A 27038-nucleotide genomic window follows, 5' to 3' on the forward strand; every position below is an offset into this window, starting at 1 on the left:
ATCCGCTTACAGCAAAGAAGAATTTTTACTGAGGTCTCAGAGCCTTCTTAAGAGTGTCACACATCCCAAGTGGGTGCATTTTGAGAATTCCCACTGCGGGGTGAAGATAAGGGAGCGCTGGTTGGAGGAGGAGAGGGGAGAGAGGAGCAGAAGTTTTGCCTGGGCCATGCAACCTCCTTTTGGTCACCTGTGTGCTGCATGTCTCCACGCAGCCACGCCATGAGAGAGCAGGAGCCACGCACTGAGATGCACCCGCAGAAGGGAGGCCTCAGCCATGCCATGCTCTGGACACAGCCACGCCGCATGCGCCCATGCCAGAGTTGGGAGGCCCAGAAAAACCAAGATTGACACACACCAAACCAATTCGGAAACAATCCAGTTCTTTTTTTATATGTTGGGAAGGAGGGGGAGAGAGCAAAAGTGTAAATCAACTTTTCTTTCTTTTGCTTAAAAAGCTCTCAGAAGACGACACACATGATTTGCACAGGCGGTGGTGGAAACTGGAGGTGCTAACGGGGGCAGCCAAAGGTAAACTGAATTTTCTGCCCAACACGAGGGCGCTTGCCTCCTTCCTTTCGAGAGAGAGCCATGCCCGTCCCATTGCAACAACGTGGAGGGTCAAAGGAGAGTCTTCCTATGTCCAGTCCTTCCTGTGTGAGAACGCGGTGGGAATCTCCGGTGTCCTGCTGGTAGTAACTGAAAATGTGGGTGGAGGGGAAGGGGGAGCGCAGACACCCACGTGCCCTAGTCAGTTGAGAAAAGGTCCCCAGCAGATGGCAAAGGTGCCAAGCCGCCCGTCACGTTGGGCAGCAGCGACAAATCGGGGAGGCTCTGGATGTGGGACTTGAGCTCTTTGCGGACCTGAGTTACCCGAGCAAGCTTCTGTTTGTACTCCTGGGGGGGACAAAGGAAGAAACAGGAAACACAAAGGAAAAAATGAATTAGACGATGCTCCTGTTTCCCAACCATCATCCCCGTCTTAGCTGCAGTCAAGATTTGCAGCCTTCCCTGCTTTTGTTGCAACATAATGTGACTGTGATTGCCATTTTTAGCCACGGGCAGAAATTCTACAGCTTCATCTCTACGCTGGGCCGAGTGGAGCAACAGCAAGTATCAGAAGAAACAGGGGTCGTGGCAGGAGAAAAAGGAAATCAGGAGGTGAAATACGAAATGGGCACTCCTTCTCCACTCCTTCAGTGCACAGCGGCAGGGACAAGGCAGGCAATCTGAGACATATATTATTCGCACAACCCACTATGCTTTCTGAAATCAGACCGGGTTGGGCTGACCAAGACTGGGGGAATGAGTGGGACTGCGGGGTCTGCAGGGCCCTGAGCAAAGCGATGGGTGAGGGGGAGGGGAAGAGGCCCAAGGAGCTCATCTCATCTTGACCTTGGAAGTCCCGCTCAAGCCACATGCAGCTCCCAGGGTCCACCTTACACATCAAACAAGGGTACAATCCAGGCTTATTTCAACAGCATTTGTACATGGCTTAAATGCTTCTAAACACTTTATGACCTGCCAAAAACACAAGCACACGAGGGCTTTGTCACAGATGTCCAGAATACAAATGGTGGTGTGAGAAGTGGCCTTTGGAAAGTGTCAGGAATTTGGGGAAAGTCTTAATGCTCACCGTCTAGTTTTCTATGTGTAAAAAAATCTTGCGCATCCAACCACAGGCCACACACAGGCTTAGCATTTAATCAAGAGCATTCGGGGGGCGGGGGTACAGCTATGAATTTCCATAACGCTGCCCCCCAATGCTTTCCCTGTGCCCCCGTTTCCCCCACTTTGTTCCTATCCAAACTCTTTCTGACCCAGCTGCTTCCGCCAGAAGAGGGTGCAGTGCTGTGGGGAAACCCAACCCAACCTCCTGAGCCCCAACTGCAGCTCTGGTTGGCTTTCTTGGCTAAAGGTCCAGGGGACCCTTGTCCCGCAGGAAAAATGAGGGTACTGACACACGGACTCCTTTATTCTTTTCCAAAAAGGCCCCCTTGGAACTGGGGGACGAGTGCGGTGCCTCCACACTGTCTGTCAAACAAGCTCTCCATCTCCAGGCCACCTCCCACCTTTCCCTCCTGCATCCAAGGGGGTTGGGCTAGACGGCCCTTTGGGATCATACAATTCTAGGATCCTGCCTTTACAGCAGGAATAATGCAAAAGCCCCCGCTTCGACTGGGGCCCCCTGGTGTGCTCTTCTCCCCGTTTGCTGTGGGTCAGCAACAGCGGCTGATGCACAGATGCGGATTTCCTTTAACGTGCTATCGCCAATCTCTGCAGGATTCCAAGGCTGAGGAGAGAGGGAGGCCACTCTTTCTTGGAGATCTATGTGAAGATGCACAGCAGTAGACGGGATGGTTGCAGAAGAGGCACCGCAGGTTTCATCAAGCATAAAATAAATAGCTGGAGGTTCTCCAGCAAAGGGAGGGGAGGGAGGGAGACACTGCCACAGCACCAGCTCAGGATGTGGCCCAGAAATGGGACTCCAGCATCGAAGCACCAGGCAGCTCCTGAGCAATGAAGGCATTTGTTGTGGCAAGAGACTCCTTCATCACCTGCACCCACAAGCTGCACTGGGTTCAGGAAGCTGCAGGGTGGGGGCCAGAGCTCCAATTCAGGAGGAAGAGTGTGTTGCTGTTTAAATCCCTTAGCATTGCTCTCCAGCTGTAGCCCTGGAAAAACCAGTAAGATTCGCAGTGGGAGGCGGGAAGAAGGAGAAGAGTCTAGCCTAACGCAAGGATATGTGGGAAATGAAGAACAATGTGTTATTTCCAATACACAAAGGTCCAGGAGGAGACAAGCAGAGCTAGTGCTGGAAACAGACCCCCCCATCCATCTTCTGTACATGCAACGTGAGATATGACCAGTGGTGGGGTTAAGCACCCGTGGGGTGCATGGGGCCGTTCTATTCTCATGGGTGGCCCCCGACCCAACTTGATATGAGAGCCACATTCAAACACCTCAAGGGCCACCACATGGAAGAGGGAACAAGCTTGCTTCCTCCTGCTCCAGAGGGGAGGATCAGAACCAATGGATTCAAGTTACAGGAAAGGAAATACCGACTCAGCATCAAGAACCTTCTTACAATAAGAACTATTGGACTGCAGAACAAAGTCCCTTGGAAGCTTGTGCACCCTCCTTTGCAGAAGGTTTTAAAAGAGATCAGATGGCCACCTGTCAGGGATCCTTTAGGTGTGATTCTTGCACTGCAGGGGGTTGGACTAGATGATCCCTGCGGTCCCTTTGAACTCTACAATTCTATGATTCTTTGCCCCTTTGGTATATACTCTGCCAAAGTCATTCCTGCCGTTTCCAAAAACGTACGCTGGAAGAGTGTGTTAACAGCTGAAGGACAGGCTCTCCAGGCTTGCCCAGGGGCGCAGACAGAAATGGGATTTTATCGTAGCTGAACATGCTCACAGACAGGAGGCTGACACAGCTGAGTCTACAGATAACTTCCTGCCAAGAATCCGCTGCTTGGAAATTGTAGTACATGACTCTGAATGACAGTGATGGATGCAGCACTGGGAGAGCCAGGAGGGAGAGGTGGAAAGAGCTGCGGGCCAAGCCTCGCTCTCCCGCACCCAAAAATGCAGGGGGATGGGTCCGCCAACCTATCAGGCCAAGCCTGGGGGTCCTTCCCCATAACCAGTTGGAAGAGGGAGCCCACAACTGCCAGGGAGGGCACATTCCCAGAGGGATGCTCCATTCCTCCAGTCCACTTTCTCCCCCCCCCCCATTAGGGAGGTCCTTCCTAGAGGTCAGCGCTTCTTCATTCTCTCACCAGAGTGTTCCACACTGGAATCCTAAGAGCTGGAAGGGACCTGAGGGTCATCTAGTCCAGCCCCCTGCAATGCAGGCCTCTCTTGAAAAACCACTCGACTGCATACAAGTGTACCTGCGCCAGGCATCCTGCAAGAGGGTGAGCATGCCCGTGAGCAACAGGGAGCATTTCAAGGTCCCCTACGCCTGCTCCCCAACTCATCAACAGCCGCAGTCCACTCCCCACGCTCAGGGGGCTTAGCTGACCCAAATCTTTCTCCCTTTTCAATTCTCACAGAGCTCTTTCAGGATTACATTTAATCCTAAAGAGGCGCCTGATGAGAAGTGACAGAGTGCTTAACCTTGAGAAAAATCTGTAAATGATCTTCCAAGCAACTGTGGTAAAAGAGAATCATCACTAGAGCAGCAGAGTGAACATTCTTTGTGCCAAAACAAAATAAAATAAAAAATTCCTTCCAGTAGCACCTTAGAGACCAACTAAGTTTGTTCTTGGTATGAGCTTTCGTGTGCATGCGCACTTCTTCAGATACAGTGTGATAACAGTGAAGAAGTGGTGCTGGTGCTGAATTATGGTGCTGGAGGAGACTCTTGAGAGTCCCATGGACTGCAAGAAGATCAAACCTCTCCATTCTCAAAGAAATCAGCCCTGAGTGCTCACTGGAAGGACAGATCCTGAAACTGAGGCTCCAAGACTTTGGCCACCTCATGAGAAGAGAAGACTCCCTAGAAAAGACCCTGATGTTGGGAAAGATGAAGGGCACAAGGAGAAGGGGACGACAGAGGATGAGATGGTTGGACAGTGTTCTCAAAGCAACTGGCATGAGTTTGGCCAAACTGCGAGAGGCAGTGAAGGATAGGTGTGCCTGGCGTGCTCTGGTCCATGGGGTCACAAAGAGTCGGACATGACTGAACGACTGAACAACAACAAGGTGCTACTGGAAGGAATTTATTTTATTTTGTTTTGACTATGGCAGACCAACACGGCTACCTACCTGTAACTGGAACTATGGAAGGCACCACATTGAGCCGCATTCTTTGTGCCGTAATACAACTGTCGGGAGAGGCACAAGGAAATCACCCCAAACTGCCTTTTCCAATGGTGTAGCCCACGGGTGGCCAACTCCCAAGAGACTGCGATCTACTCACAGAGTTAAAAACTAGCAGTGATCTACCCCCATTTTTGAGGTTCAGGTTGAGGTTGTTGAGCTTTTTTTTAGGAAGGAGGAAGACCCATGGGGGGGGGGTCGGGTCAAAGCTGTTGAGTTTTTTCAGGTGGGAGGTAAAATGTTGAGCTTTTTTTAGGGGAGCCACAGTTGTTCAGCTTCTTTGTGGGGAGCCAATGATGATCTACTGCAGACGTCCAGTGATCTACCAGTAGATCACAATCTACCTGTTGGACATGTCTGGTGTAGCCTTAATCTGAGGACCTCATTTCACCTAGACCAGGGGCTTCTGAGACGTGGTCCACTGGGCTGATCCAGGCCATCTGTGGCAGCCTCTGGATTGTGCTTGAAGATGGGACACCCATTGCATTACATACTCATATTGTTTTTTAAATTGTATTTCTTTGACATTTTTATTGCTTCTTTTATTGTATCATGATGTGAAAACAACAGGCATTACAGTTTGATTGTTAGTTTTATGGCATTGTAATTATTCCACATCATTCCATGGAATAAAATACATAATAAATAAAAGCAGCAATAAAAATGCAATTTAAAACCATGCTGGTACAGTACAGTTCATTACAATTGCAGAAAAATCATTACGTGGTCCGCCAAGACCCACAGCAATTGTGGGGCAGGGGGATTAAATCCCCTGATCTAGACTGGACAGAAAGCTGGTGATGGACTTCCCTTCCCTGGGAGGCTTTTCAACGGAGGTTGGATGGCTGCCTGTCAGTGATCCTGCACCCGATTCCTGCATTGCAGGGGGTTGGACTAGATGACCCCCTGGACCCGCTTCCAGCTCTACAATTCTATGAATCCGTGGCACCCGTGCATAATAATAATAATAATAATAATAATAATAATAATAATAATAATTTTATACCCCGCCCTTCCCAGCCAGAGAACCGGGCTCAGGGCGGCTAACATCAATTAAAATCACAACAAAAAACATAGAAACGATCAATGTAAAATAACAGATTAAAATACAAATTTAAAGCAGTGGCGGCACCGAGATTTCCAGCCATGCTCTCTCACCAGGCTTACTAACCGGAGTTCAGATGACGAACAACAAGCCATCATAAATCTCTGGTGTTCAGCCCATTAACCAGTCACTGACCCCCTAAACCCAGTGCTAAACATGGTTGGTCTGCATCCACAAGGGAGGCACATTACCCATAAAAGGAAACAGCCAGACCAAAGTAGTAGAGACTTAGCTGGACCAAAAAAACAAAACAAAATATTAATAGGCCTAATCGAGGCTGGCTATTTCTGACTTGCAGGGATCAGACAAAGTAAACATTCCGTGAGTTATGCTCAATTCCCATCGCAGCTGAGATTAGGTTAAGGGAAATTCCTTCAGAAGATCCAGACGAGACACACTAAATCAGATTCACTATTCAACATGGGCCTTTTAAAAAGATGCCGCAGAGTCCGAGCTATTAAAGGAAAAGGCAGCCTTCAGGGCTGCTAAGCTGCCACTGAGTGTGCATGGCAGAACGGAGATGCAAAGCGAGCGAGGCAGGGGGTGGGCAGGTGTTGGAGGTGCTATCTGGAAAAAGGGGCTCCACTCCCTGTCCACATTTTAATGGCTTCTCCCTCCTTTCTGCTAATTTCAAAGGCTGGAGCTGCAACAAAGAACTGCACACTTGTGGCTTTAGATGGTGGCCAGAATTGGCTTGCCAAACACTGACTCAGCTGCTGGAGGGGAGCAAGCAACATTTTACACACACACACACACACACACACACACACTTTCCATAGTTTGCTACATCCATTATAGTAATCTTCTTTTATCTTATACTCTCGGACTTCCCCACACATCCTTTCATGGGTTCTTGTTTAGTCCTTGCTGAGCTGCATTCCTTAACTGCACTCCTCTTCTGCTTACTTTTAACTGCTGCTCATATGTCTATGGGGACGCGGGTGGCGCTGTGGTCTAAACCACTGAGCAGCAGGACCCCTGGCCAGTTATGTCCAGTCATGGATGACTCTGGGGTTGCGGCACTCATCTCGCTTTACTGGCCGAGGGAGCCGGCGTTTGTCCGCAAACAGATCTTCCAGGTCATGAGGCCAGCATGACTAAGCCACTTCTGGCGAACCAGAGCAGTGCACCAAAACGCCGCTTACCTTCCTGCCAGAGCAGTACCTATTTATCTACTTGCACTTTGACGTGCTTTCGAACTGCTAGGTTGGCAGGAGCAGGGACCGAGCAACAAGAGCTCACCCCGTCACGGGGATTCGAACCTTTACCTTTTACCATATGTATAACTCTGCTTGGAAATTCATCTACAGGTGAAACTCAAAAAATTAGAATATTGTGGAAAGGTTCATTCCTTTCAGTAATTCAACTTAAAAGGTGAAACTAATTTATGAGATAGATTCATGACATGCAAAGTGAGATATGTCAAGCCTTTATTTGTTTTAAGTGTGATGATTATGGCATACAGATGATGAAAACCCCAAATTAACAATTTCAACTTTGGGGTTTTCATCAACTGTACGCCATAATCATCACAATTATAACAAACAAAGGCTTGACATATCTCGCTTTGCATGTCATGAGTCAATCTCATATATTAAACTCCAGTAGCTAATGAAAACAATTGCTTACATAAGACTTTTCCACTATATTCTAATTTTTCGCGTTTCACCTGTAATTATTGTATTTCTTTAAATATTCTCCAAAGTGTTCCCACTCCTCTCTTCTATCTGTCTCATCCTGATTCCTTATCTTTGCAGTCAACACTGCTAATTCCGCATATTCTATTAATTTATTCTGCCAGGGGTCAAGGAGGACGGAAGCCGCAATCCAGGTGAGGCTCCGAGTTCCCCCACCCAGCCTTAAAGGGAGGTACAATGTGGGTGGCGCCCATCCACTACAGAGTCCTTGTATTAATTTACAGAGCCCCCAACAGCCTAGGTCCAGGGTAGTAAGTCAGGGACCGCCTGAACCCTTTGACCCCACCTTGAGTGCTGAGATCACCTGCTGCAGTGCTGCTGGCCATTCCCTGAATTGGTGAGGCTCACTTGATAACAACAAGGTACAGAGCCTGTATTTGTATACAGTCGTACCTTGGTTGTTGGAACGGAATCCGTTCCAGAAGTCCATTCAACTTCCGAAAACATTTGACAACCAAGGCGTGGCTTCTGATCGGCTGCAGGAGCTTCTTGCACTCAACCGGAAGCCGCAGAAGCCGCGTCGGACGTTCGGCTTCCAAAGAACGTTCGCAAAGCGGAACAATCACTTTCGGGAGCCAAAACGTTCCGACTCACAAGGTGTTCGGGATCCAAGGTATTGTGAAGCACCCAGAAATCTAGGGATAAATGGCGGTATACAAGTTTAATAAATAGTAATAATAGCATATTTAGTGTGGAACAGAAATTCTGCAGCCGCCTTCTGTGCCAACTTTTGAATGCCTGCTGTAATCTATGCAGGCAATTAATACTACACCCTTCTGCAATGGTTAACTGATGTCTGCTTTTACCTTTTTGTTCTTATTGTATGTTTTTATATTTTTTACCACACAGCAGTAGCCAAATAATTTTTTTTTTTAATAAATGAATAAACAAACCTTTCCTGGCCTCCTTGAAAACTGTTTACAAGAGCTGAAATGCGCTGTCTGTGCGTTATCACATTTTTAATTTTGAAAAAGAAAGAAGGAACAAAATGGAATACTGTAATAGGGAATGAAGAGTAGTCAGCAATAAGAGGGGACACCACAGATGGTGTAAATCAATTATAAGGACGCAAACCGCCTGCTACTTTGCCATTCCAAAACCGAATAAGCAGGGCTCATCTTTCAATATCTTTGTCATGATAATTGTTGATATGTTGCCTTCCTGCTGCACATTGGCTTTATCCGCAAAAACAGTCTTCCAAGGTTTATTCAACCACTCTGCCCGTTGGGAGTTTACTTTTTCTGAAACTGAGCAATGCAAAGTTTCACTGTTGTCAATAAGGTCTGAGACTGTGCTCTACATGTCAACTGTGAATTGCATCTTCCATCTGCACACTGTGTCAAGGACAGACATCATACCCTTTTTTGCATCTTTTCAACCCAAACCCACTGCTTCTGAAGGTGAAACTTCTCTCTTTATCCCCTAATGAAGATTAAAACTCAATACTTTTTCCTCTGCTCCAGAGTTAGCTTCCAGCTAGTCTCAGTTGGCAGTATGTCCTGGTTTGATTAATGCTTTGGTATGACAGAGCCCAGAAAGGGTGCCCAGAGCCCCCAGGACCTGCTATTTCAGGTCCTTGGCCAACAGCCTACAATGAGAAATCACTGGCACTCCACGTAAATAATATTTAGTTGCAGAATCTGCCTTGACCGATGAGTGATTATGTTAGCAGCTTCTAAATTTGAACCCCAATGTTTAGCTAGCCAGCTGTGGTGCCAGAGAAAGGGATTAACTGTTTAATTACTTGGGCGAAAAATCACTTTGAGAACCTGGAGCACCCCGAAGATGCCTTATTTGATCAGAGCACTGCAGACTTTTCCTGACTTAGCAAAATAAATCCCAATTTAGATTTGCCAGAGGGGAGCCAAATTTCTCCTCCCAGCTCATTCCAGAAAGTTTTTGGCCTTTCAACGTACTTTTTCTGAGAACAAGGGGTTGGCTTTCCTACAGTAGAGACCTTGTGCCATAAGAGGGAAAAACGAAGCAAAGAGGGCATTACCCTGGAGAAACCTATGGCGAGGATGTTTTGCCAGAGCACTTGAAACACACCAAGTTGTACATTTACGCCACCCTTTGCAATCCTCCTAAGCCAGGTCCCAGAAAAGCAGCAAGAGATGTATCTGGAGGATTCCTTCATACTGAAGTCAGTATGCTAATAATCTTACATGCATCAGTCAACGTTGTATTTTTAAGGAACAATCCTGCTTCTTAACACATGCAGAATAGGGCTATACCAGCTCCCAAGGACCCCAAAGGCTTAGGACTTCAAGGAGAACTGCTTCCCTTACCAAGTGGCTCACGGGCATAAACGTGAATGGCAGCCTTGCCCAATTCACTGGCAAAGAGCAGAGCTTATGACTCTAGCGCAAGTGCATCAGTTGCACTGCTGTGCCAGCCGCGACTCCTTGAACCGTAGGGGTGTTTTGCTCACGTCAGGGACAAAGCGGCAGGTTTTCAAACCATGCTCCCCGTCTTATAGTAGATTTCATCTGCCAACAGCCTCAAGAAGAGCTGCAGTGCAAGTGCACCTGTGACATCTGCAACAACATGTAGAAGTTCAAGACAAGAGCCAAGAGAAAGTGGCACTCGGAAAAGCAAGGGCGACATGCAGCTTTCGAGACGACAACACCGGCCCCGTGGCAGGAAGAGAGGCTGCCATTGGGACAAACTGCTTAGCACTTGCTGTCTCCTTCTGGACAGCTCTGCACTCTGCAGCAACTCATGTTCCGCCCAAGAACAGCTGCTCCTAACTGTCAGCACTGACAGCCACAGGAAGCCCTTAATGTGCTAGCCAGGGGCAACGCAACAGATGGCAGAGTGACATACAAGCAGAATCATTAATTATGTTCCCGTCATAATCCTGGGGTGCAGAGCAGAACATGCCGCCCTGCTGAAAATGGTACATTTCAGATAAATGACTCTCCACCCCGCTCATGCGCTCTCTTCCAGTGGCTTTTGGACGCTGCCGAGCTCCAGCCTGCTGCCAAAGCCATATTTGTCAGCTGTTTCCTGTGCTCCCAAGTCAAGCGGCTTTTTACGAAACCGCTTTTATCATCTGCCCACATGCGTGGTCGCGCGTCAGGTCAATAGCAATTCAAAAGGGCTTCAGCTGAACTTGCGAGATGTTGGAAAAGCTGGGCACAGCAGATCAAGTGAACCAAGAAGAGGAAAGTTACCGGCAAAGTGCAAGTTGGGGGACTCTGATAATACTGGGGAGCCTGCCTGCACTTAACGCCAGAGCAACCCAGAACCCAAATTTCCTTCGAGGAAGGTCATGTTTCAGGAGTTCCTTCTTCCAAGAGAAGTATCCCGTTTTTAACGTTAACTATTAAAACATGATGCCTTCTATTGTATACAAATAGCAATCCAAACATACACACTTCCTTTGCTCAAGCTTTACAGAAAAGTATGCTTATCTTTCTCTCCCCCAGAGGAGCACAGAATGCCTTCCATCAACAGCCCCATTTGGACAGGGAAAGCCTAACTTCTGGTGCACACGCTCGAAAGTTACATTGCTGCAATAAACTATATATGGGACTGCCTTCGAATCGTAGAATCATAGAGTAAGGGACCCCAAGAGTCACGTAGTCCAAGCCTGTTTCAAATTTGCAGCTGGAGCAGGTTGCTTACTAGGGCACGATGGTCTGAGCATAGAGCTTCACACACCTGTATTTATGAGCTACGATTTCGTTTCTGGGGTCAATTCAAAGTGCTGGTAAGCCATATATGGCTCAGGAGGCCAGTATCTCAAGGACTGCCTCTCCCCACATCAACCAACCCAGGCACTGCATTTGTCATCTGAGGCCCTCCTTCTCCATGCGCCTCACCCAAGGGGGGAGGTGACAGAGGGTGGCCACACAAGAGGGACCTTTTTTGGTGGTGGCCCCGCCTGTGGAATGCTCTTCTCCAGGGAGTCTCACCTGGTGCCATCATTGTCTATTTCAATGCAAAACCCTTTTTCATTTACCCAGCAGGCCTTTGGGTCTTAACTGGGAGGGAAACTAGTCACATCTGTGGCCTGTTTTAAGGCGAGGTAGGAAGGAGGTATTCCTTTAATATATTTCTGGATAAGCACTTTAGGTATTCTTTTATCGCTGCTTTTATATTTGGTTGTAGCGTTCCTGTTATTTTTATTATGTCAGACATATGAAGACACTTCTATGTAAAAAACAAACAAACAAAAGAAGGTGAAGAAGTGTGTTCCTGCATGTGCAATGGTCCAAGTACGGGTGGGGCCTGCAAGTGCCACCTAAAACAGCCTCATGTGTTGCCGTCTTGCATTCTCCCAGCAATCCTACTTTCCGGCCATATTGCACAGGGACGGTCTACATGCAACTACCACCCACGCAAACACAAATATCATGCAATGATTATTAATAAATCAGGGCCCCTATTCAGGGCTGCTGCTGCTGGTGGTGGTGGTGCTTCTACGTATGTTCAAGCAGATGCAGGTTGGAAGCCCCATGCCGATCCTCCCCACACCACATGGGAAGCCCCATGCCCTTGCCCACACTTTGAGAACATTCTTGTGCTCAGGCCAGTGTTTGAACGCTCCTAGGGTCACATCGCAAGCAGCTACCAGACTTTTCCCCATCACATTCTCCTGCCCTCAGTGCACACACCTGGAGAGCCCAGTCTCCAGCTTCATGCCCATGGGGTGGGGGAGGAGACACAGGTGTGGCCGCTTCAGGTGTGACTGTGCAAACCACATGGGGATTATTGGGCCTGTGGATTAAAGCAACCTCAGAAGCCAGGGCTGACTCGAGGAACTGACATGTCTAAGGAAGGACGCTGCTCGGCATCAATCGGAGGAACACTACAGTACTCACTTCTAGCTTTTTCTCCTTCTCCGTCAGCACGTCCTTCTGGTTCTGGGTGTACTCAATCAACATGCGTGCCAGCTGGCGCCGGTCTTCCAGCTCTGCTGCCAGTCGCCCATTGTACTCTGCTAGTAGCAAACATGCCTCGTCCACAGTCTTCGAAAGGCGCTCGGCAGCCTCTTTGTCTAGGCACAAAAGTGGCATATAATCGACACTGACTGTGTGCAAAAGCCTTTGTGTGGGTGACAAAAAGCAGCTCATCTGGGGTGAATTCCAATCAAGCGTGGATTTCACAAGGACCAGCAAACAACTGGCAGAGGAAGACAAGTGCAGCTAGCCCAAAGTGTCCTTTCTTTTTCTGGAAGGCCAAGAAGTCAGGGTTAGGGCTGGCTGCCTGCAGGTGATCCAGGAAGCAGGCCGGCACATCTGCAGGGAGGGGTGGTCCCAGAGCCGCTCTTGTCTGTGCCCAAGGTTAGCAAGTTGCTAAGGCCTGAGCAGGCCACTTTAGAGGACTTGGGGAAGAACATCTGTTGAACTGATAGCTGCAGTGCCACCCTCTGCAAAAGCAGTACTGAACGGAACTGTGTATTTCTCTCTTCTGATGAGCACAGACTGCGAACTCTACTGCTAAATGCCTGGTTCAGCTCCCCCCGGGCAGGGGCGTCGCAAGGGGGGCGGGCGGGCCGCCCCTAGTTCCAGGGGAGGGGAGGGGTGACACTTTGGCCGGCCCCTCCCACCCTGCCTCGCCGGGCGAGCCCCGAACGGGGGCATGTCGCCTTTCCCCCCTCCCAGCGGCTATTTTTCGGCGGGGGGTGGGCCAGCAAGGAGGGGGTGTCACGCTGGCATGACACCCCCTCCTTGCTGGCCCCCCCCGCCAAAAAAAACCGCTGGGAGGGGGGGAAGGAAGCAGAGCAGGCACATCCAAGCGCCTGCTCTGCTTCTCTTTTTCCCCTTTCCGCCGCTTTTTTCGGCGGGGGGGGGGGCGGGCCAGTGAGGGGGGGTTGTCACGCTTGTCACCACCTCCTCGCTGGCCCCCCCCCGCCGAACAAAAGCCGCAGAAAGGGGGAAAATCCCCCTTTCTGCATCCACGTGTGTCGTGGCGTCACGATGATGTCATGGCGCACGGGGTCGTGCCCCTCCCCCAGGGGGGTGCCTCTGCGCTGCCGCCCCCCCCAGCAGCGCAGAGGCTTGCCACGCCACTGCCCCCGGGCCCTACTGTGAAGAGAGCTATGCTACCACAGTTGCCTTGGGAGTGAGGCTCCTATGCATTAGGCGCTCTGTCTAGATCTCCACCCAGCAGCACACAGTACAATTGTGGCACCCTCTCCTCCACTGTGAGACACTGTAAGCAGTGATGAAGGAGGTCATCGAAGGAGGCAATTCGGGGCCAGAGAGGAACAGAAATGAACAAACATGTCCTGGGCCTCTCACATATTCAGTTAAATCAGCAGCCTCTGCGCACAATCTGCATGGCTCCCCTTACAAGGCAATGATCCCCTTCAGCGAGGAGCGTGTCACATGCTCTTGCCACACAAACAGCAGCTGGCAGGGCTTGGCATGTGGCCCAACAGAGCCCAAGCCACATTGGAACAGGACAAAAAGGGGAAAGGCAGGTTCATATTCATCTTTTGGCAACTGAGGGTGAAGAAAACCCTTAAAAATCAAAACAAGCTAGTCTCATTGGGCAGTTTCCAGGTGCCTTTTGCACCCAAGGGTTGGCACTTGAGAGCCTCACCTGTAATCTTCTCCAAGAGTGACACGTCCTGAACCTCCTGGGGAAGAGAAGCAATTTTCTGCCGCACTGTGGCATCTCCCGATGCTGCATTTTCCAGATCTTGCAGGGCTTTGATCAAGTCCTCAGTCTGCACAGTTGAGACATAGAGAGACTGCCATGATCACTTTCCCAGTGCATGTAGTCACCACACCTTGCTTCTAACTTATTCTTCTAACACACGTCTCACTTTTCAAAAGCTCTCACCCCCCCCCCCCACATCCCCAGGCCAACAAGCCACCCTCAAAACCAAACTACAATCACAGAATATTTGAACCCCCATTTCTGGTCCACAGAACAGACAGCAGAGCAGGACATCTGAGTTTAATGAACTTCCTGGAATCATCTAACACCATAATAATAATAATTTATTATTTGTACCCTGCCCATCTGGCTGGGTTTCCCCAGCCACTCTGGGCGGCTTCCAACAAAGATATATAAATTAGATCACACCATGCTGGGTGTAATATACTGTCTCGCTTTGGGCAATTTGTTTTACTTTGCTTTGACTGCGGCAATTTTATGGAATAATATTTGTTTTATGTTCCGTTTTACTATGTTCCATGCTCTTCCTTGAGTCGCGAGGGCCTGTTACTGAGCAAATAAACAGAACAACACTGCTCCTCATATTGCATTTGCTAATGGCGCCACCATGTGGCTCTCTCTTTAGAATCCAGGGCCTGTCTCTCTCTCAATCCTTCGCCTTCCAGACATACCAGAAGAGGCCCAGCGTTAGGGTCCTGCGGGGAGTAGCTCCCGGGATAATCGTCATCTTCTTCTTCTTGTATCTGCTGAAATGTCCGCTTCAAGGACTTTTTCTCCTCTGTAACTGAGGAAAGACACAGAGAGACGGTCACATCCTGTAAGGAGACATTGTTCCAGTGGTACCTTTTGAAAAGTGTGGGTGCATGTGTGATAAAACATATAGCTGTCAACCTTTCCCTTTTTTGCAGGAAATTCCCTTATTATAGCATTGGGAAACAGCAGGTAGGGTGGACAGCTATGCATAAACTGCTTTGAAGGTCGAAGTCTGATCAGGTTCATCTTTAAACATGAAAAAAAAGTTAGCTCTGAGTGTCCCATATATCAGGTTGAGGAACAAGCCTCCTGCCTTCAGGGTTGTGAGAAAGAGAAAAGGGAAACTACAGAGGCCTCCACTTCCCCCCATTTCAATTCTGCACTGCTTGGAGCAGCTTTTGGGAGCTTGCACAATTGGTGGTGGGTGACATTCTTTGCCACTGGTTTAAAGGTTCTGGAAGAATCAGGAAGGTTAGGCCACACTCCAGAATTTTCTATATTTTGTATGCAACATCTTATCATGAATGTGACTTCCTTTTTTTTTAAAAGGAAAACCCATCCCACAAATTGCCGAAGATAAATAGAACACTGCAGATATAGTAAGAACCTGCGGTAACTTGGGGTGGGGGGGCAGGCACCAAAGTAGAAAGACAAAAGGCTTCCCCATTGCCCTCAGCAATCCTTCTCAGGCTGAATTGCTGGGTGATTCCTGTGTCTTCTTCCTCTGCAGACCAGACAAGCAAAGAACCCCAGGCTGCCAGAAACACCTCCCATCTAAGGTAGAGGAGGACAGCACGCAGAGGCTTCCCAGAAAACAGTTTGGGAGGCGGGTGTCCCCTGGTTCTTTTTTCTTTCTTTTTTTTGGACAGAGCCCCGGGTTTGCCCAATACCAGCCCTCCTCCTCCTTGCATACAGAACTACTGGCATGTTTTTGCAGGTGGGAACCTGGGCACAGATGGTGAAGAGCTGGAGGGCAAGGGATGTTTGGCACGTCCTCGGCAATCATGTCTGGAAGGGGAGCAGCATCTGGCAGCACCAGGAGAAAGACGAAGCGCAAGCTGGTCAGAAAGCATTTGCTGCCACCACCGACAAAGGGGTCAGGTGTTTCTGGCTGGTTTCCAGGGTGCAAATTAAACCCCCCTGAAGCTGGCAGGCTCCTCTTCTTTGCCAAGCCAGATCTTCCGACTAAGAACTCGAGGAAAGCCAGCTGCACTGAGAGCACTCTGTCCCAAGCACCCCTTTCAAGTGCCATTACGTTGAAAAACAGAGCATTAAAGATCATAAGGAAAGGGTAAACCACCTGAGAGCAGATCAAGCTGCCTCATATGCGACTTCATGGGGGGGTGGGAGAGAAATGCTTTGGGCAACTGCATGCTGACTCTCTCGTTCCTATCACAGGAGTAAACATGTCAGATTGCAAATCAAATGCGACAACGTAACCTCCTGCTCCGGTCCCAGGATGACAGTTGAATGGTGCCAATTTAGTGAAGGATGAATGAACGATGGGGGAAAGTGCCCAATGGCCAAACTAGTCATGATTGGCTCAAAAGCTACTCTCAGTTTATAGACATCTGGGCCATTCCATGAAAAATGAGCCTGATAAGAATGCTAGATGAGCGCTGGACTTTGGTGAGGAAGATTCCAAACATGCAGTCTAACCATTTTTTTTAAAAGCTAAAGACAAAAGAAGTTTATTTTATGGACCTTCTTTTCAAAAGTCCACCCACGTAGTCTTCACAGAAGTGTTCAAGTTAAAAGTTTTCTGATGATTGTCCCACCCGTGACAGCATTTTTTTCTTAATTTCGTATCGTTAAATTTCTTAAACTTAATTCCTGATTGCATAGTTGTAAACAATAAACATTGATTTAAATAGATATGCTGAGTTTATCATTGATTCACTTCCCAACTCAGTTTTTCCATAAATCAAACTTATCTCAAGCTCCATGTCCTTTTTTGTCCCACCCGTGACAACACTTTTAACATTTAATAAAATTGTGAAAAATATCCATAAAAATAATAAAAAATTAGTAAAATGTTCAGCATCTTATTAAGAACATAGTTTAAATTTTGGTTGTTAATTCTTATGTATATTTACATTGTTACACATGTGTGAATACCAAAAAACATGGTCAAAGTGTCCCACCCGTGACAATGGAATGGCCCACCTGCCAAGACTTTGGGCTTAACCCAGCCTTCTCTGTAACCCAGATTGGGGGAAGTCACTACAAGGAACCATGGAGACCTACGGCACTGCCAAATCATCATTAACAGATACCACCACGGCTACTGCCACCATGGCTACTGCGATAGCAGACATGTTCAGAACAACTACAGTCCCTTCATTCCCATAACAAGACGAGCTTCAAAGCATAGAATGGTCTTTAGGAAACTTGTGATTTGGGGAGCAGCCAGAACTCAGCAGCAAAGCATAAGCTCTGCATGTAGAAGGTTGACTGTTCAATTCCCAGTTCCTCCAGTTAGAAAAGGAGTGGAGAATCTTTGGCCCTCCAGATACTGTTACGAGTTCATCTCCCATCCGCCTCAGAGAGCAGGTCTGGGATGTTGATGGGAGTTGTAGTCCAGCAACTACTGCAACACCACGGCTTCCCTGCCTGAGTTAAAAGGATCAGATGGCAGCTGATGGGAAAGACCTCTGTCTGAGGCCCTGAAGAGATGCCAATAGTCAGGAGACAATGCAGGGGCAGACAGACAAATACAGTGGTACCTTGGTTCTCAAACAGCCTAGTTCACAAACAAATTAGAACCTGAATGTTGCAAACCCAGAAGTGAGAGTTCCGGTTCTCGAAATTTTTTGGAAGTCGACCGTGTCCTGAGCTTCCGTTTTTAGTGTTGCACTTCCATTTTAGAGAGATCGCGCTGATTGGGCAGGTGAGAAGCGTCCCGGCAGCGCTCTGCAGCCCAGCTGCTTTGACGTGTGTGTGTGTGTGTGTGTGTGTGTGAGTGAGAGAGAGAGAGAGAGAGATTATCAAAAGATCGCGCTGATTGGGGTGGTGGGGAGAAGCGTCCCGGCAGCGCTCTGCAGCCCAGCTGCTTTGACGTGAATGAGAGAGAGACCGAAAGATCGCGCTGATTGGGGTGGTGGTGGGAAGCATTTTAGGGGTCGTTTTTCAACAGCCTGGAACGGATTAATCCGTTTTGCATTACTTTCTATGGGAAAGCACACCTTGGTTTTGGAACAGACTTCCAGAACGGATTAAGTTTGAGTACCAAGGTACCACTGTAATATGATCTGGTACAAGGCAACTTCCTGTGTCTCACTCTGGCTGTTGCCTGCCAGGGCCTCGAAACACCCCTGGGATGATGGACCCTGCTCCACAAACATAACTTACAGAGAAGTTGCTGGGGCAGCCTACAACAAGTGTCTACACAGTGCAGATGTGAAGACTTTCACCAGTTCAGTTACAACCAAGCAGGAGCCCTTGAGCGCAAATACCTTGAATTCAAATGGTAAGAACCACAGCTGGGGATCTTGTGGCCCTCCAGGTGTTCTTCAACTCCCATCTGCCCCAGTCAGCACGACCAAATGACCTGGGATGATGAGGATTCTTGCCCAACAACATCTAAAGGCCCCTTTCTCTCCGCTCATGCCGCCACCCGCTCACCCCAGTCAACCATTCCTTAAGAAGTGTACAAGAACGGTGGTTCTTTACTCCAGTGTTTTTCAACCTTTTTTGGGCAAAGGCACACTTGTTTCATGAAAAAAATCACGAGGCACACCACCATTAGAAAATGTTAAAAAATTTAACTCTGTGCCTATATTGACTATATATAAAGTATTTTTTCTATTTTTCCCACGGCACACCAGGCAACATCTCGCGGCACACTAGTGTGCCGTGGAACAGTGGTTGAAAACACTGCTTTACTCTCCCCAGGCAGCTTGTTCCATTCCTGAACTGCTCACATAAATGCAAACTTTAGACCCCAGAAAGCAGAAAGCCTATCAGTTAAGGAAGTATTAAAACCCCACAGGTGCTCACTTTCCCTGGCTCCTGCTTAAACAGGACAGGATCCCAGCCTTCTCTGCATAACACAAGGGAACATTGCACTGTGGGTTAAACCACAGAGCCCTAGGCTTGCCGATCAGAAGAATGGCAGTTCGAAACCCCGCGATAGGGTGAGCTCCACAGCGGCAAAGGAGGAAGAGGAAGGAGCAGCCCAAAGGGCTGCTTTTGGGCTGCTCGTTCCTCCTCCTCCTCCACAGCGGCAAAGGTGACCGGCTTATACTCGAGTCAATAAGCTTTCCCAGGTTTTTGTAGGAAATTAGATGCCTCGGTTTATATTTGGGTCGGCTTATACTCGGGTATATACGGTGCCTTTTCATAATGGCTTGATTGGAGTCAAGGATGTTTCAAAAAAGCAAACACTTCTTTTTTTTACCTTTGGGTTGGGGGCTATTGGAGTCCTCCAAAGACAGTTTCAACTGCTGTATGAACTCACTGCCATACACACTCCTCTCTTGCCAGATGTTCAGCAATCGTTCCAAGGGCTTTTTGCAGCCCTCATCTGCTTCTCTGGAGGGTCAGAAATTCAGAACGTCAGAAAGGGGCTGAGAGAGAACACACACACTAGGGGGGGGGGAAGTGGTAGAGGGTGTCCACTCCACTCCTTCCCTCCCACGTAAAATGTTTAAGGAGAGACACAATCAGAGACAAAACAGGGATGAAACTGAGCTAAACCCGCCAGGCTTCCCAAGTAAGGTGTTCACCAGCATGCCAGCCATTTATATCCATAGGCACACAAATTTGAAATATGCAATTTCAAAGTAAAAGGAAATACTTAGTCATCAGCAACAATCCAGTTAAGTATAGAGTTATCCAGAACACACTTGCTCACTTATTCCTCCGTGTGTTCTAGATATAATCAGTTTGCAGACTAAGGTCTTCTCTAAATAGCACCACAGCTTTTAAGTAGCTGATAACATATTGTGTGCCAGGAAATTACACGTAGCCTGCTCATTTGTAGCTTGCCCCACAGTGAGAGAACAGTCACTCAATGACAGATGGAGCGAGCCAAGCAGAAAGGCAATCTGGGGGGAAAAATATCTGATAAATCCATAGCATTTGAGAAGCTGACCTCACTTAAAATGGTGTTCAGACAGAGCAAAGGCACGTGGAATAACTAGCAATTGCACAAGGCTGCCAACTGGGGGTCTGAAGGAAACAAGCTGAAATTTCTGCAGGGAATACTCCAAGTGGTAATGTGTTTGCCACAGTTATAACTCTTCAAATAACAGATCAAAGGAAAGTTAGATTTGCTGAAATCTGAAAAGAACACTTGTGCAGCGCAGATGATCAAATATAGTGTCCAGCTCAATCCCAAAAGGAGCACAGCAAGCGTGCATTAAGGAAGCCCCTTTGTGGTTTTGTAGTACGGTAGGTGTAGAGCCTGCAGGCCTACTGCTCATGTTGCAGCTGCAGAGACCAAACCCTTCCACCCAATCCTAATGCAGGTCTTCACTTGCTGAAGGACACATGGAGGGAGACAGTCTACCTTCTCCAGGGAGGAGCTCCAGAGCCTGGGAGCAGCTACCAAGAGGCCCTTTTCCATATCCCCACCAGGCGTGCCTATGAAGGTGGTGGATCCGAAAAAAAAAGGACCTCCCTTGAAGATCTGTTTTGTTAAGAGCCTGGCAGCTGCATTCTGCATTAAACAAAGTTTCCAAACTTCACAGATAGCCCCATATGTAGCACATTGCAGTAATCCAGCCTAGAGGTTGCCAGAGGCATTAGAAGAGGTTGTTATACATACCTGGCAACGTGTGAAAAAGCATCCACCAGAACCGATTCAAATTCCCTTGTAAACTCAGGCCCCTTCCTTTTACTGTTCTGGATGACGTCGTTGGCCAAGTATAGGAAAGTCAGTTTCCTACTTGACTTTGCTAGGAAAATAGAAGAGGAAAAAATATCGTATAATAGCTCTCAAGTCACCCATCAATCATTTTCATTCGGCTCACAGTCACCCTTGAGGTGGATATCACAAACAAAAGCCAAATTCTCATTTCATGCCTTCTTTAAAGCCAGCGGCGGATCTACACTTAACCAGAGCAGGGCTGCAGAAGCACAACAAGGAAAGACGTCTTGTGGCAACTGAAAGGCCCAACTGATGGTTTATTGTGGCGTCAGCTTCCACAGGCTAGTATATATTTCATTTCATGCAAGGTGACCTCCCAAGCTGGCTTGCTTTGTTCTTGAAGATTCCTGTGGTTAGCCTCAGTAACTCCATGCTTTCAAGACAAAATAGCTCTCAATTAGCCTATTTCCAGTCAGATGGGTGGCTTACAAAATTAAACAAATCTTGTTTTATTGCATTTTATCTTGCATTTTTATTGTTTACATTTATTGTTTAAATTATTTTAAATGCAGCATTAAATAATCAGGCATGACCAGAAACAAATCAAAGGAAACAAGCAAATCTAAAACCACTAAAAGCTTAAGGAAATAATAATGCCCTTTGCAAAAAGGAACTAGACCAGGGGTCGGCAACCTAAGACCCATGGGCCACAAGCAGCCCATGGGGGTCGCTTAACCGACCCATGGACCCCCGCTGCCCGCTCTGTCGGCTTCCATGCGCCGCGCTAAAACGGCGCAGAGCGGGGACCGCCTTCCCCAACGCTGGCCAGCTCCTGCAGCCAATGGGAAGCTGCACACGCCTCCTCCGTGCCGGAAATAGCATTTGCACGTGTGTGCGTGTGCACTCCGGCCCACCACGGCATCTGCGGGACGATGAACCGGCCCAAGCCACAAAAAACTCTTGTCGACCCTTGAACTAGACCAAGCACTCGTGGACTTTTCAGGAAAAGGCATTCCACAACGAGGGGCCAGCCACTGCTACAGAGGCTCTTTCAGTGACTCATAGTCCCCTGCTGAGCCTCACTTGCTGGGAGCATTAAAGGAAAGGCATCCGCAGGGTCTGGGTGGGCCAACACCAGGTAAACTAGGCCCAGGCATGGACTTGCCCTTCCCAGGTGCCCTGCTCATTCCCTGCCCAAATACAAAAGGAGTCACTCTCTATTGCGAAACCACGCCAACCCCTACTTGAGCTTTTAAACCATGGCATGGTGGGGTGTCTAATTAACAAATTTCATAGAATTCTTGGAAAAGATTTAGGTTCCCAGACTTGAAGAGAGTTGAAGGGAAGAAAAAAGAAAACAACTAGTACCAAAAAGCATTTCTTTGCACCATCAGCACTTGTAGCTGGTGCTCGTTTAATTGGAATATTCCAAGAAGAGCTGTGTGAACTGCTTGGCGCACTGAGCTGTTTCAGTGGTAATTATTTCAATATCAAAGCCATAAATATGACTTATTTGTAGAAATCCTTAAAAACAAGCAAGCAAGTGGCACTGACAAGAATGAACTCATCGGTAATCATGGTGAAGGCTCGGGGGAAAGAGGCAGCCCCAGAAAGCAGGCGTTGATGCTGACAGGCTGTGCGATTCTATGATATCTTTCATCCAAGCATGCCCTATATTGCTCAACCTGACAGGCCACAATATCAAAGCTAAGCTTTTAAAAAAACAACAACACCTGTTAGCCTCGTATCAAATTAAGATAACAAAGATGAGGGGCAGCGAGCGGGGTGGGCCTTATGCATACCTCACCGATGCTTGCAGGGGTCAGGAACGTAAACCCCTCCCCCGGTCACAAATCTGTTGTTCCCTGTACTTCCTTTTATCTGTCCCTGAGAGAATATTTCAACTTCACTGTAGTGAGCCACACACATGGCTTCTTTGCACCATGCGTTCACAGGTTCCACTCAATGCAAACTGGCTCCTTTGAGTCAAAATGCAGAAGCTGCTTGGCAGCCCTAACCAAGGAAGGGTGGTTAACAAACTGACTATCAAAAATGCATGCCAGAGCATCAAATTGACTCAAAAAATGCATGCCACAGAGCATCAGAGCAGCAGTAGCACAGTCTTTACCCGAGTGTGACTGCAAGTTTTCTGCTCTCCCCTATTCAAAGCATGACAATTTCATTAGAGTTCTGAATAGTTCATTAAGTTCAGAGTGACTATAGCGGTAAGTGCCTGGCATCAACCAGCACATTTTAAACTCCAAAAAATAAAGTCCACCTTAGACTCCTACCAGAGCTTTCTAACTGTAGAAGCAAGGCATCACCCCAAGGTGATGTGACCTGTACCACCGCTGGGTGCTGGAGAGGCAGGGGGAGATGGGGGGCAGCCAAAGTGAGTGCCACACTCCTGGAAGGGCACCAGCTACTGAGACCCAATCAAGGAGTGAAACCAGGTATCTTTCTCTTACTTTACCAACTGAGGGATCGCTACTTGCTAACAGTCAGCTCAAATGTTATTTGCAAATCGTGTATTTTTAGAACCAGCAGGACAGGATCAAGAACAAACACTTGGCCCTTGAAGCTGAATACTGAACAATAGACCATACTGTGCACCAGAGAACAGACAACCATGCTATTCAGAAGCAATTCAAGAACTGCACAATTTAGTTTTCTGAAGATGTTCTGGGCCAATGTGTAGCTTGCCAGTTGCTCCTGTTGACTTTTGACCCTAACAGGCCTGCAATTTTTAAACCCTCCCTTTCCCATACAGGTTTTACCCAGCACTAAGCAAAGAGTGCCTTTGGAACATGCAGAGCAGTCCTCCACCAAGACACACACACAATCAATTCATTATACTACCAAGGCTGGCAGAATAGCTTCCTTGTGAGGGGGCAAAGCTGAGATCAGCACCTGCCATTAGAAGAACAGCACAACATAAGTTCTTAATTCCTCCAACACATCTTTTGTCAGGCCCGTTGTTGGGCAGATACAGAGAAGCTGAACAACTCAGCAGGTGATAATTAGTAGAATGTTTTGTCAAAACTGAAGCTTGGGACAGAAGAATCATACAAGGACCAGTCCCAGTGGGATCCTCTACAGGCGGAAAGTCTGAACCTTCCCGGATCAAGCTGTTAAGACCCATCATCAGCTCTTATGTTCAGTTCTCCAAGCTGATCTTCAGCTCAAGGTGCCACTGAGAGGGGTGGGGGAAGAACCTGCAGATCAAGTTGCATTACAAATTACAAGTTGGGATGTTGAGCGATAACAAGCCCACAGCCCAAGTTCTGCAGGGATCCCCAGCTCCTAAATGCTGCCCTGCAGAAGCAAATAGAATTATTATGATTTATTGAATTTATATACCGCCCTATACCCAAGAAATGGGAGTGCCGGATCACCTCAGTTGTCTCCTGAGAAATCTCTATGTGGGACAAGAAGCTACAGTTAGAACTGGATATGGAACAACTGATTGGTTCAAAATTGGGAAAGGAGTACGACAAGGCTGTATATTGTCTCCCTGCCTATTTAACTTATATGCAGAATTCATCATGCGAAAGGCGGGACTGGATGAATCCCAAGCCGGAATTAAGATTGCCGGAAAAAGATCAACAACTTCAGATATGCTGATGATACTACCTTGATGGCAGAAAGTGAGGAAGAATTAAAGAACCTTTTAATGAGGGTGAAAGAAGAGAGCGCAAAATATGGTCTGAAGCTCAACATCAAAAAAACTAAGATCCGGGCCACTGGTCCCATCACCTCCTGGCAAATAGAAGGGGAAGAAATGGAGGCAGTGAGAGATTTCACTTTCTTGGGTTCCATGATCACTGCAGATGGTGACAGCAGTCACGAAATTAGAAGACGCCTGCTTCTTGGAGAAAGCAATGACAAACCTAGACAGCATCTTAAAAAGCAAAGACATCACCATGCCGACAAAGGTCCGTTAGTTAAAGCTATGGTTTTCCCAGTAGTAATGTACGGAAGTGAGAGCTGGACCATAAAGAAGGCTGATCGCCGTAGAATTGATGCTTTTGAAATTATGGTGCTGGAGGAGACTCTTGAGAGTGCCATGGACTGCAAGAAGATCAAACCTATCCATTCTCAAAGAAATCAGCCCTGAGTGCTCACTAGAAGGACAGATACTGAAGTTGAGGCTCCAGTACTTTGGCCACCTCATGAGAAGAGAAGACTCCCTAGAAAAGACCCTGATGTTGGGAAAGATGGAGGGCACAAGGAGAAGGGGACGACAGAGGATGAGATGGTTGGACAGCGTTCTCGAAGCTACTAACATGAGTTTGGCCAACTGCGAGAGGCAGTGAAGGATAGGCGTGCCTGGCGTGCTCTGGTCCATGGGGTCACGAAGAGTCGGACACGACTGAACGACTGAACAACATACCCAGGGGTCTCAGGGCGGTTCACGGAAGCACCAAGCTCTGTTACCACCCACCCACCTTATCTCAATGACACAGGAGCCTCTTTTGATGTGGGAGAAGGACCTTCCTGTCTTTTAATTGTACAGGTGTATGTGTTTACTGTAATCGGTTTTAATAGTTCTATTTATTAGTAAGTACCTGGGTCAAAAGCCATGTAGGGCTTTCAGAATCAAAATCCACACCTTGGCTTGGAATCCAGTGAAGACCTTTCACAACTGCTAAGATATGATCCCAGCGGACTGCTCCCAGTTAAAATCCCAGCAGCTGCGTTCTGCACGTGTTACAGCTCCCCAGGTGTCTTCAAGGGCAGCTCCACATACAGCACATATTAACAGCATGGGGGCAATAGTTCCCAGAGCTCCCTTCTGATACCAGCCCTGCAAGTAGGAGTGGAACCTCCACACTTCCAGCTCACAACTCACACAGCTGTTCCAGAAGGATGGGAACCATTTATAACATACTTGCAGAAATAAAGGAAGACTACTGACTGATGGCAGGATTTAAATAAACACTCACACCTTTACAAAAAAGAAATAGTTAAAAATGACAAAGGAATGCTTTTAAGAAACAGTATGTAATAACAGGGGAACAACCAAAAGTGGATTTGGGGGAAGCCCAGGAGGGGTGGGGAAGAGGTGAGTAATATAAATGTTATTGATATTGAGATGTATGTAATAAGAAAACTGAATAAAAAATTAATTAAAAACAAACAAAACAAAAGGATGTTGTGAACAACGAGATCTGGAGAGCCTCCATAGGCCTCCCAACTACCCAGCCCTGCTCTGGAAGACTCTCCTACAACTCACCCTTCCAGGACAGCACATAGCGCTCTGGTTACATGATTGTTCAGCCATGCTGGCATTCCCTAACCTAATACAGTCGCGGGAGCGCTTGGCACTCGGATCACATGACTGTTCCACTATACTGGCACCCTCCTTTCTAAAGAGGGGGTGTGGTGCTATGGATATGCCATGCTTGCACAGTCACCCACCACACCTGTGTGCTCTTTCCCAGAGGGGGCATGCTGCTCTGATTACATGACTGTTCAGCCATGCTGGCGGTCGTAAGAACCAACTCCTAGGTGCTGAGGTCCCATAACATATTGAGGCGGGCAAAGTTGGTAGGCACTGCAATTCGAATGGTGTTTGTGCTGTGTGTTATGTGATCAATGATAGAGGACTGGCAGCACACCCACCCACCCACCCACCCCCCTCTCTGGTTTACACAACGGCTCAGCCATGCTGGCACCCTCTGCTTCCACACTCTCTCTCTTCCCCCCCAGGAGGGGGCGTGGCCTTCCCTTTTACGCGACTGTTGGGCCATGCTGGCACCCGCGCACCTGGCCTCCCCCCTCCCTCCTCCTCACCCTTACGGAGCTCTCGGTGCCAGACGGTGACGATGGGCCCGGCGTGCTTCCGGTGGTGGATGAGCCACAGGCTCAGCGTCTGACGCGCTGCTGGGAGTTGCTCAGCTCCGACAGCTTCCGCTCCAGCGCCGACTCCGAGAACGAGGACTGGCGCGGCCGGCCGAGGAGGAGGAGAGGAGCTCCGCGCTTGGGCCTCCGCCCGGCCTGGCCCGGCCTGGCCTCGCTGGAGCGGCCCGGCCCCGCCGCCCGCCCCTCCCTCCCTCCCCTCCCTCCGGCCCTCTCCCTCCTCGCCTCAGAGACCACCAACCGCCGCCACAAAATGGCCGCGCGCCCTTTCACCCCGGCGCCGCGAGAGGGTCACAGGGCGGCATTGCTACGGGTGGCCGCGGGGGACAACCACCGAGGAGGCG

The 27038-nt window shown here is 48.4% G+C and overlaps 1 protein-coding gene across 1 annotated transcript; it reads right to left on the minus strand.

Annotated features, from left to right (window-relative positions):
* Positions 1-359: 359 nt before the first annotated feature.
* Positions 360-26999, minus strand: RPRD1B (regulation of nuclear pre-mRNA domain containing 1B). The gene is given in 9 exon segments (XM_033154008.1): positions 360-894; positions 12461-12636; positions 14187-14313; positions 14939-15051; positions 19420-19553; positions 20791-20920; positions 26629-26712; positions 26715-26911; positions 26968-26999. Coding segments are annotated over 9 exon segments (1143 nt in total). The 3' UTR covers positions 360-744.
* Between the last annotated feature and the right edge of the window lie 39 nt (positions 27000-27038).

This window comes from Lacerta agilis, chromosome 6, assembly GCF_009819535.1.
Source record: "Lacerta agilis isolate rLacAgi1 chromosome 6, rLacAgi1.pri, whole genome shotgun sequence".
Lineage (NCBI taxonomy): Eukaryota > Metazoa > Chordata > Lepidosauria > Squamata > Lacertidae > Lacerta > Lacerta agilis.